The sequence below is a fragment of the Panthera leo genome, chromosome E1 (assembly GCF_018350215.1).
Source record: "Panthera leo isolate Ple1 chromosome E1, P.leo_Ple1_pat1.1, whole genome shotgun sequence".
NCBI classification, from domain to species: Eukaryota; Metazoa; Chordata; class Mammalia; order Carnivora; family Felidae; genus Panthera; species Panthera leo.
In genome coordinates, this window is record NC_056692.1 from 55447289 (window position 1) to 55462615 (window position 15327).

General features: G+C 49.2%; 1 protein-coding gene across 12 annotated transcripts in view; it reads left to right on the top strand.

Annotated features, from left to right (window-relative positions):
• The first annotated feature begins 843 nt into the window (after window positions 1-843).
• TMEM94 (transmembrane protein 94) overlaps window positions 844-15327 on the top strand; it is a 33535-nt gene continuing 19051 nt past the window's right edge. For 5 of the 12 annotated variants that reach the window (XM_042914824.1, XM_042914826.1, XM_042914829.1 and 2 more), the window contains exons 1-3: window positions 844-993; window positions 10752-10881; window positions 11216-11325. In XM_042914824.1, the coding sequence (XP_042770758.1) occupies window positions 10788-10881; window positions 11216-11325 (204 nt within the window). In that variant the 5' untranslated portion in view covers window positions 844-993; window positions 10752-10787. Of the gene's footprint in view, window positions 994-1200; window positions 1290-10751; window positions 10882-11215; window positions 11326-14646; window positions 14945-15327 lie in introns of those variants that run through there. The other 7 variants (XM_042914834.1, XM_042914835.1, XM_042914831.1 and 4 more) reach the window with 5 other exon arrangements.

Genomic DNA, 15327 nt, shown 5'->3' on the forward strand with positions numbered 1-15327 from the left:
CTGCAGAAGATTTTTGTGTGCAGAACGGTAACATAATTCAATCACTGTCTTAAGCAAGGGCTAAAACAGTTGAAACACACATGATTAGGTACCAAAAGGATACCTTTTTGAGAAGGGAGGTTTTAATTACATAATTCATTAACAGGGGAAAGGGGCTCTTACTTCCCAGGGCCAGTCATGACCCTCTTCCGATTTTATAAACAGATTCAAAAACAAAACACAAAAAAACTTAAGTCTCCAGACTTCCATCTCTGGGAAAACAGAAGTAAATACTGACACAGGCTTGCTTTGTTTTCCCAAGAGAGCTCTCCTAGACGATTTCTCTCATTATCTAGGGGGAAAAAAATTAACTTGTTTTTCCCTTTAGAGTACAGCTAAGCTGAAGGGAAAACTGATGTATCGCCTTAGATTCTCCAGCTTTGGTTTGGCTGCAGTATTAGTCTCTGAGCCAGGTGTTCACAGCAACAAGAAGGGAGCTTACTTAGAAGTAGGAGACGCGGGTGCTCTGCAAAAGGGCTGATTTTAAAAAGAAAGAAAGAAGGCGGCTGGGGCGGGGCTCTGTCCATCTTTTTGGGATAATTACGTAGGAAAAGTAATTGAGGTGGAAGCCGTGCCCTCGCCTCTAGTCAGGACCTCTGAACCTGAAAGCGCCAGAGCAACATGCCCAAGGATGGACAGGGGTTTCCTACTCTCCCGCCCGCATCACTCGGCGTTTAATTCCGCCAGGCTCCCAGAGGGACGATTTTAGCTACAGTCTAGCGCGCAGTGCAGCCAATAAGAAGCCAGGAATCTCCACCCGTCTCGGATTTCAACCAATCGGCGTCCAGAACTTTAGCTTGCTAGCGGCGTCCCTGTTGTCCGAGAAAGGAGGCAAGCCCCCTTAGAGTTGCCAGCAACGGACATGGCCGCGGCCCCTGGAGGAGGGGACGTGAAGTGAGGAGGGGGCTGGGAGGGAAGAGGACGCGAGCAAGGAAGACAGCCCCCTGGGCCCCGGTAAGTACGAGAAGGCCAGTGGCCCGAAGCAAGGGGAGCAGGGAAGCAAGGGGGCGTGGGGCTCGGCCTTCGACGTCCTCTGGATTCTTGGCCAAGGAGAGAGGAGTCTGGGGTCTGCACCCAGGAAATGGCCTCGGGGGATCTCTTCGAAGGGGGAGTCAAGGGACGGGCTCTTGCCTCCAGCCCCTGGCCATTTCCTTTCCCCAGGTGCTCACACTTGTCCTTGGTCCTGGCTTGGCCTCTTGGGGGTCCCGCGTCAGATCGAAGCCTCCTGCCAACAAAGAACCCTGCCCCAGGTTTCTGGTGGCTGGGCCCTGGCGCAGGGGGGCTTCCAGCGCCGAAGCCCAGTGTATTTACAGGCCTCTGGGGGCCCACACCCCCAGCCCCAGTTCAGACCGTTGTCCCCGCTGCGCGCGCTCTCTGCTGCCGCCCGGGCCCTCGTGCTGACCGCGTCCCGTGTCCAGGTGGATGGAACCGGATGGGGCTAAACCCTGAGCGGCGACGGTGCAGTTTGAGCATGCCCTGCCTTTTTTTTTTTTTTTTTTTTTTTTTTTTTTCCTTTCCGTCTTTCCAGAAACGTTTAAAGACTCCTTAGAAGCAACTATAGGAACACAGTACTTGCCATCCTGCAAACCGACTGCTGTGCTGTGCCCTCCTTCCCCTGCCGCACACCCCAGAAGTCCAGTCTCACAGTCCCTCGCGTGCCACGGCGTGAGCCCCTGCCGGGTGCCCGGTGCCAGATGCCAGGGAAACCTTGCCCTTTCATTGGTGTGGAACCACAGGCTGCACTTTGGCGTGTTCGTTGATTTTGGTCACGTGCTGCTACATCCCACCCTCTCTTCCGAGTTTTTGTGTGGCTCTAGGGAAAAAAAAAAAAAAAAAAAAAAAAGGAGGAAGCCTTGCACTGAAATCTGTTTCCCTTCAGGCATGTAATTTTAGCTTTGGAGATGTTAGTTTTCTCATGCTTTGTTCACACACTCAGCTTCAGTGACATCCTTCAGTTATTCCCCGGGCACCCTTCGACGACGGAAGTGGGGAAGGAGGAGCTGTAATGTTTTTATTTTACAAATGTGGAGAGTAACTTTTGGGAGGGGCAAAGGGGCGGGGCCGGGGTCACCTGGAGCCAGGACTGGAACTCTGAGGTCCAGATGCTTCAGTTCTTTATCCACTACACCAGTTGTTTCCTAGGTGAGAGTGAGAAATCAAGTTCCTTAACTTCTCTGAGCTTCTTGCAGGGTGATGGAGGGCCTTAAACGAGAGAGTATACGGAGGATCTCTATCGATAGGTGTATATGGCATAGGTACCAGCGCTTACTAGGTTGTTAATACACGTTTGCATTTGTTATTTGTAAGTAACCAACAGGTAGTTCACTGGCGGATTTCTTGCATTAATATTTACTGTGGTCTTTCTATATGGGGCCAAATGATTTCAGCGATTCTCAGTTGAGAGAGCAGGAAGGGATGGAGGCAAAGCATCGTAACCTCTTCCTCCATTTTGGCGGAACTGTTGTGTTATTGTAGTGTTACTGACAGGGATATGCCTCCTATAAGAAGAACAGTGTAGAGGCAGAAAGAGGTTGGGAACCACTGCAGAAGAAATACTACTGTGGTATGTCTCTGTGGTAATCTTGGCAAAAGAAGGGCTGATCTTCGTATTCCAACAGGTGGTTTTAATTTTTTTTTTTTTTTAAGCAATGGCACAGATAAGGCACATCATCTGAAGAGTCAAATAAAAATGGTCCATGGGATAAAAAAGTTTGAAAATCACTCTAAAGATCAGAACACATCAGAATGTAGCCTATTATGAACCCTGGAACAGGGGCAGCGTGTTCAAATAAAATCCACAAATTATCTGCAAGTCTTATATTGGCTGCCCTGTTAGCTTTAACATCCTTGCTCACTGGTTCTTTTTGTTAGAACTTCAAACAGAGAAACTGGTGGATACCACGGAGCCGCTTCCTTGACCGGGGAGGTGAAGTACAAACCATCCCCTTGATAATCAGCCTCCAAACAATTGAGAGTTAACTGCCCTTGAACTCCCCCCCACCCCCACCCCTACCCTGCCCCTTGTTTGTGGTGACCCGACATCAGAAGATTAGACCGGGAGAACCAGGGCTGGGCGGTGAGATGGAAGAAAACAGAAAGCCCTTCACAATTCTATTTTGAGAAGTTGCTAGGGAGTGCCAGCTCCAAGTGTTGAGAATCAGCCTTTTGGAAAGCTTAACTCCTGCTGAACTAATGAGAAGTGAAGGTCACAGTACTTTGGTTCTGTCCCACTGCCCTTTCCCTAATGTTGGGCTTGGGAAACGGTGTCTATGAGGAGGGGGAAGGGGGCTAATGTAAATACTACCTAAACCCAAGGCTTTACTGAACCTTACCTGGTGAGTTGAGTCTGAGCTCTTACAATAGTGAGTTGGAAAGACACAAAACCTCTAAACCCATTCCTGGTGTTCCAAGTGAGAAAGTCCCAGGTCACGGTTGGCACTTCTCCACTGGTAAATGTGTGTCAGTATTTTTTATCTTGTTACTGTGTCAGTGTCGTTTCCTTGAGACTGTCTTTCTTTAGCTAAAAGCTAGGTTCCTTTAAAAATATTGTTTGAACCCTGGTTTCCAAGCCTGGATTTGTTTGTAGTAGCACAGGTGAGCTAAAGGGTAGGTCAAAGCTGTAACAGGAATGTTTTTCTTCCGGAACTGACCCGCCAGCCAGAACGTGTGGTTTGGTGATCAGGGGTTTGTATAATAATAAGCTTCGCCTGTGGCTGCTGAGACAGTAGTAAACAGTATTGGTCACATGGTGTGGCAAGTAGGGTAAGGGCCAGATTTAAACCGGCCTGATGCCTGCCTCAAGCTCGGCACATTTCTCGCTGATTGCTTTGGGTTTCCCTAGCTCCAAAGACCAAAGTGGTGGGGGAGTCAGGGGTGCCCAAGGGAAGGAGACCCTTCCAGGGCTTACAGCAGCCTTTGGGAAACCAGACATCTCAGTGTAATTATATGAACCCAGTTGTTTTTTTCTTTTTAAATGTTTATTTATTTTTGAGAGAGTGAGCAAGAGAGTGGGGGAGGGGCAGAGAAGGAGGATCCAAAGTGGGCTGTGCGCTGACAGTAGAGAGCCAGAGAGCCTGATGCAGGGCTTGGACTCGTGAATCTTGAGATCATGACTTGAGCCGAAGGCCGACACTTAACTGACTGAGCCACCCAGGTGCCCCTGAACCCAGTTTTATTAATTTCAGGATCCTTTTGAAAAAGACATTCATAATAGCAATATTCCTTAGTAGGGAGGTGAACAGAAAACTATTGGGAAGTACTTGGAAAAGATATATACTGGAGAGAAAATCAAAGATGTGTTTAAAAGAGCATAAATATCCCTGAAGTTGACATGGAACTCAAAAGGGGGAGTATTGCTTAGTAACATAAGCCAGATCCAATAGCAAAATCAGAATCAGAAGTTGGTGGGGGTTTTTTTATTGTGATAAAATCGATCATTTTATTTTTTATTTTTTTTAATGTTTATTTTTGAGAGACAGTGCACGTGCACATGTGCACACACATGCATGATTGGGGGAGAGGCAGACAGGGAGAGAGAGAATCCCAAGCAGGCTCTGTGCTGATATGGGACTTGAACCTGAGGCAAAATCAAGAGTTGGATGCTTGGGGCGCCTGGGTGGCTCACTCAGGTGTCTGACTTCAGCTCAGGTTATGATCTCATGGTCCATGAGTTTGAGCCCCACATCGGGCTCTGTGCTGACAGCTTTGACCCTGGATCCTGCCTCAGATTCTGCGTCTCCCTCTCTCTCTGCCCCTCCCCTGCTTGTGCTCTGTCTCTGTCTCTTTCTCAAAAATAAACATTAAAAAAATTTTTTTTAAAAAAAGGAAAGAAATCTAAACCAAAGTCACAAAGATTTTCTTTTATGTACTTTTAGAAATTTTATATTTTTACATTTAGGTGTAGGATCCATTTTTACTTAATTTTTGTATATAGTGCAAGCTGTATTTCCAAGTCCCTTTTTTTTAAATCTCAATGTTCAATTTTTCCAGTATAGTCTGTTGAAAAGACTTTTCTCCACTGAATTGCCTTTGCAGGCTTCTCAAAAATCAATTGACCAAATATATCTGGATCTATTTCTGGATTCTCTATTACCAGGCCAATACCACACTGCCTTGATTGCTGTGGCTTTACAAACCTTGAAGTTGGATGGTGAAAGCCTTCCAAACTTTGTTCTTTTGCGGTAGTCTAATGTGAATGTCTCTTATTACAAGTGGAACTGAGCATCTTTTCATATGTAGAAGCTGCTGGATTTCTTGATCTCTCAGGGTTAGAAGACATTATAAAAGGTTATTCCTTTCTTATTTGCTCCCTGATGTATTTATTATCTCCATAATTTCCCAGCCTCTGCTTGGATCCTTCCGGTGCTGGGGAGCTCGTTGCCTTTCAGGGCAGCCTGTTCCATTTTTTTATACAGTTCTAATTATGTAAAAGATATCGCTCATGTTGAGTCCCAGTCTGTCCCCCCTGGAGTAAGTCTGGCCCTCCATTCATGTGGCAGCCATTGTGCCCTTCTAGACGGCTCTTACCAAGTGTGCTTTGGCCAAGTGGCTAATCCTTTCCAGCATTTCTCATATCAGAATTTCCTCAACCTTTCTGCTGCTGTCAGAAAGCTCCCCACTTTTGTCAGTGTGCGTGATGGACAAATGAACAAAATATTCCAGGTGTGCTCTGATAGGTACAAAAATCAGACTTACCTCTCTGTTTTTGGGGGATGTGGCATGTTAATTAATTAACATGTCTGTTAATGCAGCCTAACTGTGAATGAGCTTGGGGTGGCCATGTCACCTGTATTGAAATTGCACTTAATTAAGCCACTTTGAGTAGTTTTACACAATAGTTTTTGATGTTTAGTTATTTTTGAGAGAGAGAGGGGGCGGGGGTGGGGGAGGGAGGACAGAGGATCCGAATCAGGCTCCAAGCTGTGAGCACAGAGCCTGATGCAGGGCTCGAACTCATGAACTGTGAGATCATGACCTGAGCTGAAATCAGTAGCCAGCCGCTTAATCAACTGAGCCACCCACGCGCCCCTAAATAGTTTTTGAACCTAAGCATAGGACATAATATCGAATCTATTACAGTTAAATTGAATCTGTTAGGTGCAGCCTGTTGAGATCTTCTTGGATCTTGACTTTTATCTTGTTTCCAGATTTATGCTATCTGAGATTAGCACACCATCTGTTTTCTCACCCAAGTCATTGATAAAAATATTGATTAGGATGCCACCAAGGAGAGAACCCTGAAGCTTGTTATTAAAAAACCTCCTTCCAGCTGAACGTCAATCCATCAGTTAGTACCCTTTGGACACAGCTATTCAGCTGAATACAAGTCCCCCGCATTGTGTTTTCTGGGTGTTGGGTATGGCTAGAGTATAAGCAGAGCTAATGAAGATTGTATTGGAAGGGATTAGAAGGACAGCCAACTCCTCAGCTCGCCCTCCACCTGAACCTTGGGCATCCACTTAGCTCTTTTTGATGCTGGATCTGAACTTGGCACCAGGAAGCATCCGTCCCTTTGTTTCCATGGCTACTATGCTGCCTTTGTCTAGATACTCGTCATGGCAAACCAAAATTACTGTAATTTTCGTCTACCTCTTCTGCCTGTAATTTCTTTCCCTTCCCCCTCTGATCCGTTCTCTACCCTCTTAAAATACTGGGACCTGCTCAGAAACCTTCAGCGACTCCCCAGGGTCACTTTGTTTTGGCCTTCAAGCACCTATGCATTTCAGCTCCTGATTCCCCTCTCTATGTGGCCTTTCATTTCTTCTCTCTTACTTAGGTCTTCTGCTCTAATCGAACAGATCAGATCACCATCTTTCAGAAAGGCTCTGTCCATTTCTTCCTTGGTGGCTTTGTTGAGACTCCTTGTTCTCCCTCTTCTCACCCTTAAGCTTTCCTGAGTGCACCACTTGGGTCTTGGCTTCTTCCAGGAAGGGATCCCTGGCCCCGCCAGCCCCCATTTGCAATTCTCATTTGGTATTTCAATGCCAGTGTGAATATTTAGTTATGTTTTCTCACAATATTCAAAACCTGGCTATAGTATAAATCCCTGTATGGAAGGGACCATATCTTATACTTTTGTCAAAGCAGGACCATTCCGTACGCTTAGTAAATATATACAGTTATTATGTGCAGTAGGCATTTAATAAATGTTCACGTCCCTCATCAACCCTTCTCTTTTATATCCACCATATCTTGCGTGTGCTAGGCATTTTAGAGCTTGGTAGAGCTGATTAGTTGGATCTCAGATCCCACCTTACTTTTTAGAAATGAACTCTACTGACGCAATATTTCCACAAGATAGGATGCACCTATTTAAGTATGTAGTTCAAAGAGTTTTGACAAAACTATACACCCTCGTCACTGCCACCCACAGTCAAGATATTGAACAAAAGACCCCTGTGCCCTTTGCAGTCTTTCCCTCCCCATGACCCTAGGCAACCCCTTCCCTGCTTATTGTCACCATAGATTAATTTCACCTGTTCTCAATTTTATATAATGGGATCATATGCTATGTGCTCTTTTGTGCTTCTTTCACTCAGCAAATGTTTTTGAGATTCAGCCACATTGTTGTATGTGTCAGTCACTCCTCTGTTTGGTTACTCCTTCTGGGCAGAATTCCATTGTATGGATATACCACAGTTCATTCACATGTGAACAGACATTTGGGTTGTTTCCAGTTTTGGGCTATTTTGAATAAAGATGCTATGAACATTCGTATAAAGTTCTTTTTGAAGAAGTATGTTTTCATTACTAGGATATATAGTGAATGTATACTTAACTTTCTTAGAAACTGCCAAAATGTTTTCCAGAATGATTGTACCATGTTACATTCCCATCAACAATTTATGGGTTCATATCCTCACCAACACTAAATATTGTCAGTCTTTTTCATTTTAGGCATTCCAATAGGGTATGTATGGGTATTAATATTGATAAACATGAATATATTAATATAAATTTTAACATTTAATTATTTAAACATTAAATGTTAATATTGAGTCTTCCAATCTATGAACATGGTATATCTCTCCATTTATTTAGGTCTTGAATTTCTCTCAATAGTGTATAGGCCATATATAATAATTTTTAATGTTTATTTATTTACTTTTGAGAGAGAGAGAGAGAGAGAGAGAGAGAACAAGCAGGGGAGGGGCAGAGAGAGAGGGAGACAGAATCTGAAGGAGGCTTCAGGCTCCAAGCTGTCAACACAGAGTCCGATGTGGGGCTCAAATCCACAAACTGTGAGATCATGACCTGAGCCGAAGTTGGATGCTTAATTGACTGAGCCAACCAGGGGCCCCTTACATATATATTTTAAAAAGTCATCCCTAAGTATTTTGTGGGGTTTTTTTTTGGTGCTATTGTAAGTGATATTGAAAGTGTCCTATTTTTCTATATTTCATTATAGCACGTACAAATTTAATTTATATTTGTATTTTGTATTTTGACCTGTATCTTGTAACCTTGCACACTTATATGTTCTATTCCTTAGAATTTTTTCATATATTATCTAGCCTTCTGCAAATAAAGGCAGTTTCACTTTACAATCTTTATGCCTTTCATTTCTTTTCCTTTTTTTTTTTTTTTTTAAGTAAGCTCTAGGCCCAGTGTGGGGCTTGAACTCATGACTCCGAGATCAAGGGTCGTACGCTCTACTGACTGAGCCAGCCAGGCACCCCTGTTCTCCTTACTTCTGAGTCTTTATTCTTCACCTAGGTGGCACTTTGTTCATATTTCTTATTTCTTGGTGATAGTAATGGCAAGTATTTATTAACACCTACCATATGCTAAATACTGTACTAGACCCTTTGCGTATAATATTTTATGTAATTCTTGTTCCTTCTTTGTGAAATAGGCATCATTCTATGAACAAGGACCCTGAGGCTCAGAGAGACAAGTAATTGGCCAAGGTGATTTGGCAGTTGATACATGTTGGAGCCAGGATTTGAACCAGGGGTATTTGGCTTTGAAGCCTGTGCTTTCTTTCACATTGGACGAGGGGTAGAACTGGCCCTTTAAGGATCTAGCTGCTGGTTTCAGATCAGGCAGTTGAGGACCATTCTTTCCCAGAATCCCATGTATGGAGTGATGGGAAAACAGAGACTCTTAGAAAAATGTCCTGCTCCTGGCTGCCCTCTCTGAACACTGTGGTTCCAGCTGGCCGCAAAGTTATTTCACTCTCGTCGTGTTGGCAGAAGGAGTTAAGCACAATCCCCATCTGGCTTCTGGTGCCTTGTTTTGTGTGGCAGCTACCTCATCCAGCCCCTGCTGGGATGGGGCGTATGGGGAGCTTGCTCTGTACGCTGTACTCGTAAACATGGCCTGGGCTGCGTGAGTCAGAGCGGCCTTGGGGAGACGTGGATTCAGCCGCTCAGGATCCCATTTCAGTTGGCTGCCAAGGACCAAATGTCACTGCACTGCGAGGCCACTTCCAGTGTCACTGTCTGTCTCTGACCCTCTGGGGCTGGCTCACTCGGCTCTGAAAGCCTCGGCTGCAAAGGCAGGCGTAGGGAGAGGTGTGGAAGCACAGACGCGTGAGGTCAGCCCTGGTGCTGCCATGAGAGGAATCACACGGGGTCCTAGAGTGGAGTGGGTGACTGCAGAGCCTAGGCCTCCTGGCTGGGGTCCCCTGGACACAGCTTTTTTTTTTGTTTCTAGACAGCTCTTTTATGGATCATTTCTCCCAGGCTTCTGACCAGCTCCTCTTAACAAGGCTTTGCTACAGGCCCCAGAAAGAACTGCCCTAGTCAGCAGGTTGGTGCTTACTCCACAAGGAGTCACTGGGCACCGAACCAGATTACTCAGTGGCACCCTACCCAAACACTCCCTGGTCTGAAACCTTTACAAGTGTGCCGGCTGCCAGGATGGATGGGTGACAGTCAGGGGTTGTGTGGGGAGGTAGGGCTAGCCTTCATTTTCCAGATTGTCGTCGAGATCGGATCACCCGTCCTGGTAGGTGTGTGCCCGGGTGCCCGTTGAGCGCTGCCCTATCAGCAAAGCACACGAGAGGTTCGGCTACGTGACACGTGGGCACGTGTGTGTGGACACGTGTGTGGGCATGTATGTGCGGGCATACATGTACGTGGGGGGGGGTGTGTTTGTGGGCATGTGGGGGGGTTCCGGTTACCTTAATGCTCACTTTTATTTATTTATTTGTTAAAAAAAAATTTTTTTTTTTTAAATCTTAAGTAGGTTCCATGCCCAATGTGGGGCTTGAACTCACGACCCTGATATCAGCAGTTGCATGCTCTACTGACTGAGCCAGCCAGGCGCCCCCTAACTTTTATTTATTTTTAAAATGAATGAATGAATGAATGAATTTCCCTGATCTTTTTTTTTTTTTTTTTAAGTGTTTATTTATTTAAGTAATCTCTACACCCAACGCGCGGCTCGAATTCAAAACTGAGCCAGCTGGGTATCCCTCATCTTTACTTTCTAAAAAGCTGAGAAATCAACGTTTTTCCTGCTTGCCGGAAGTCTGTGAGTTAGAGTACATGCGGAGCAAAACATAGTGTGCCTCCGAAAATGAGGGCTCACAGAGGGGAAACTTCACCCCTCCGGCGTGGCCTGGGCAGGACCGGCCGGGCTCTGGTGCCCAGGGGTCAAGTCTTTCCCACGTAGTGCTCTGTTGTATAGACGACACCGTCGTGTTTCTCAGTAGCTGCTTGTTCAACAACCTGGACTCATGGGATCTCTTCCGTCTTTCTCCCCAGATGCCATGACTGTGACGGAGTCACTGGGCCTTGTACATGCTGGGGAGGAGCCTTCCTTTTGGGGGTGATCACATTCATCTGGGCATGCCTGCAGTACTCTGGGCCCATGGATCTGAAGGAGAAGCACGTGGTAGGCCATGCTCGGTTCCCTTATGGGTATTGTCTGTGTGCCTCTGTTGGACTCTCCCTACTTGTGTTTGCCTGGGGGGTCCTCACTGGGGGAGGCTTTAAGCCAAAAGTGACAGGGGGTGTGTGGCTCTGAGGATTGGGGTACGGGATGGTGACCCCCCCTGAGAGGGTGCTGTCGCTGGGCTGGGAAGCGCTCCGGGAGCCGGGAGCACAGGACAAGGGGTCGACCAGTTAGCGCAGCGGCATGGGAGCAGGTTTCTGATTTGGGTTGGCGCCAAGCCAGTCTTCCACTTCTTGCCCAGGGGTGTGTAATTTCGTTGGTTTGCTCTTTGTAGGGCTCTGCCCCAACCTGCTGAGCCATGTTGAGTACTGTTGGGCACCCTCTCTGTGGTTAGAGAAGAGCTCCCCAGTCAGACTCCAAACACAGCTGCGTAACCAGCTGGAGGTGAGAGCCAGGAGGCCCAGGCATCTGCGAGGTCGGCCCCCCCCTTCCTCCTCATTGCCTGACGCAGGTACACCTCCCAGCCTCCAGGTACACTGCCTTCTCCTGGCATCGGTCTGCCGTCGATCAGAGTATCCCTCTCCCGTGACGGAGACCACCCCGGCAGAGGGCCTTCTGTCTCTTGCCTGGACTTCTGCCACAGCTTCCCATGGGTCCCTCTGTCTCTGATCTCCTTCCTCCACTTGCTGTCAGACGAAGGTATCCAGAATGCAGAGATGGCCTTTTGTCCCCTCTGCTTAAAAGTCACCAGTGGGTCCACACCACCTGCTGAAACCTTGGGTGTGGTGGGCAGAGCCCTCCGTAATCCACTGCTGCCTGTTGGCCCAGTGTCCCTAGCCTCCCCCGCCGTGGTCTTTAGCACTAGTAATTCTGAATGCTTCAGAGTTTGGGCACACCGTCCACGTTTAGGCTCCTATTTTTTTTTTTTTTTTCCTGACAAACTCCTGCTATTCTTTCTTCAAGAGCCATCACCTTCTCCTGATAAGTCCTCCCTCCCCTCCAGAGGACCCTCTTTCCAGCAGTCATAGTCCCTCCGCCACTGTGCCCACCACACGGTATCGAAACAACCTGTCGGTCCCACTTGATCCCAGTGTCCCTGGCTCCTAGCATAGAGCCTGGCATGCAGCAAAGGCTTAGGAAATATTTATCAGCTTGAACTTATGGATAGTGATCTTCCTGCCAAAGAGATCTTGGAAGGTCTGGAGAGGGAGCTGTGGGTCTGCACGCTGGGTCCCTGGTGGAGCCTGGCTGACTGCTGGCTCGTTCAGCTCCAGGCTTCACATGCCTCTGGGCCAGCTGTGGAAGAGCTTGTAGGCCTGAACTTGAAGCAGGTATGTTCAGCGTCCTGTTCACAGATGCCTCTGGCTGCTCTCCAGGGGTCCATCCTAGTAGGATTGGCACAGAGGGAAAGCTACTAGCCTGGCTGCAAGGGTGCTGTATACAGCTGTAAGAGCTGTGCACTGTTCAATTCCAGGGAGCACCCCCTTGAAGCTTTGATATTGTGTGATATGGTGGCCTGCCTGGGTGAGGCTGAGTGTCTCAAAACAGAGGACGGTGTTGTCCTCTGGTTCCAGCGTGTTGCTGAAACACCAGGTTTCTAGTGAGTTGGGGAAACAAAGTTCTGTGATCCAGCCAGCAGGCTGGCTTCTCTCTCGAGCCTGAGTAAGAACACTTGAGAGCCCAAGATGGTTAGGTCTCAGGGGTCATTTTTCCTAGAGAATTTTTCTTTATTCTCGTCTTTGTCCTTCTGGAGAGATGAGCCCTGTCCTAGAAACATCATCAGCTGCATTCATGGAACCCTTCCTTTGGGTTGGTGGAGCTCTAGGCCGTGGGGAGGTAGCCCCTGGCTTGGAGACGCTTACAGTCCAGCTGAGGAACTGACAGTACAAGCAGTTAAGAAATAGAACTGGACACGGTTTCTACCGGAGGAGGCGGTTTCTACCGGAGGAGGCCTACGGGAGGAGGCGCCTCCTCGGGAGGAGGCGCCTCCTCGTGAGTTGTATACATGGGCTTGTAAAGATCACCCCGGGTGGCCTCCAAGAGTCAGGGCTTCTCAGAGGCATGGGAACAAAGAGAGCTGGATGGCAGAGGTTGATGGAAAGGGCCCGTCGTCCCCTGGCTGTAGCCCAGGATCAGCTTGGCTGTTGCCGGTTGATTTTTTTTCTCCCCCCGCTCCCCTTCATGACCTACTGGTCCTCATTGTCCCCGTCAGAACCTTATCTCCTCGGTTCCGGGTCCGCTGTGGAGGAGGTGCTGTGGCAGTGAGCGCCTGGGCTTCTGTTTCTTGGGTGCAGCGATCCCTTTTCACTTGCTGAGGCTGGCAGTGTGGGAAGGGGCGGGGTGGGAGAGGGCCTCATTGGGGTCCCGCTGAGCCGCTGGCTTAGACCCTATGAGCTGTTCTTTCCAGGGCCCAGCGCACAGCAGGGAGAGTGCTTGCTTAGTTGTGGTGCCCACAGAGCAGGGCCCTGGCAGAAAGCAGAAAGGGAAAGTGTCTCCTGGGAGCAGGGGACAGGGGGATGCCAGCCTCTTCCTGGCGGTTTGCTAAGGCTACGGCCCACTGCACTGCTGCCTCCTCCACCCCCTGGCCTGCACCTCACGGAGACTTCCCGCCCTTAACCTCTGGACTGCCTGGCCCCTCCTTTTCTGCTCCTGTTCAGATCTGGATTTGGCAGAGGAGGGGGGGCGGGGAGGGGGCTGCGCTGGGTCGGGGGAGGAGAGAGGCAGACTTGAACTCAGCCGAGGCTCTCTCTTCCCCTCCCTGCAGCTGGAGATGGTGTTGGTGTTGTTGGTGTTGTCTAGGAAACAGGGCCCTGGAGAAAAGTGTTCAGGCTCTCTAGTTATTGGACCTGTTGGGCTGCTTCGTCTCCCTTGGGATTTTACAGCCCCTTCTAAAGGTGGCCTGGACGCAGGCCGAGAAATTTGCGGTCCACTCCCAAGGCCTTTTGAGGGTCTGCGCTGAGAGCTGCCCGTGTGTCAAATTCGGGGGTCCCAGTGCTCGTGGAGCCCCAGATCACTGGCTGGGAGATGAGGGCCCATGTCCGCAGGGGTCTCCTATCCCAGAAGCTCTTTGGCAGGTATGTCTAAATGTGACTGCGTGATTATCAGCTGCTGGCCCATCTCTGCTGTTGGGGTTCCTCGCCCCAACCTGGTGGGAAGGTGTTGGGTCTTAGGTATTGGAATCCTCAGAAGCCCTTCCTGTCTGCTGGCTCCTCCCCCTTCAGCTGGATTCTCGCACCGGATTCTTCCGCCTGATTCCGGGCCCCGTGCTCTGCCTCTTAGAAGCCACGGCTCCAGGCTTCTCAATGGCCTGTCCTTCCCCTCCACACGGATGTGCTGCTATTAATAACTGGCAAGTCCCCCCTCCCCTCCTTCCTGCAGCTAGAACTGTGGGAAGAGCTGTTGCTGGCGTGGCTCCATTCGGGGAGTCTCTGAGCGTTTCGGGGGAGCTCTCATGGATGGCGGGCGCCCACCTTGCCCAGTGAGTTGGGGGCCAAGGAGAGGTGGTCCGGGGGGAGAGTCCAGGTACCCCCGGGGGCCACGGTTGCCCCCAGGTTCCAGCAGCCACCTCCTGCACGGCCTCTCCTCCCCATGCATGCACAGCCCCTTGGCCGCGGGTGCCCCTGCACTCACCCCTCGGTGGCCTCTGATGAATGGACCAAGCTCCTGGGCATCTGGCAGAGCATCTACAAACTTTCTCCTCTCAGCCCGGCTCCTCCCTCCCCCCTGCTCGCCTCTCCCTCCCTCCCACGGCCGCTGTTGCAGCACTGCCTCCTCCTCCCTCCCTAAATCTGCAGCGTGACTGGAAATAGGCTGAATTAATCAGCAGGCTGAAGCTCCACTCTGCACGGATCCGGATCCGCTGCGGCTCTGGCTCCTAGCTCCCCAGCCCTCGCCTCTCTTTCTCTCTCCTCTCACCCTCTCCCTCTCCCCCTTCCTGTCTCTTCTCCTCTCTGCTTGAGGGTGGTGGTGGAAGTTCTGTAGTTGACTTCTGTGGCTCAGGCTCTCCCCCATGCTCTTTAAGCAGACAGAGCTATGGATGCCCCATCGGGGCAAATGCACCAAAGTGAGTATATGCCAACTTGGTTTTATATTTCTGTTACAAACGCCTTGTTCTCTGCTTTGGGTGCACGGCTTTGACTTAGCAATTTGCTTCAGTCTTGAAGATGGGTGCCGAACCGCAGGCAGCTCAGATTATGAGGTAGCTGGGACTGAGGAAGGAGGCTGAGAATGGGAGCCACAATGCCCGTGTGTCCAGGGAGCTGCCAGCCAGGCTTCCGAGGCACCCAGAGTAGGACTGGAGCTGAGTGTCCCAGTGGGGCATCCTATCGAGTTATGCTGGGACCTGGGTCTCCACGCACAGGTGACGGGAAGCCCTGGGCCTGGAAGCCACCCCTCCTTGGGGCCAGCAAGGGGGCTTTTTTTTTTTTTTTTTTTCCCCTCGGATCA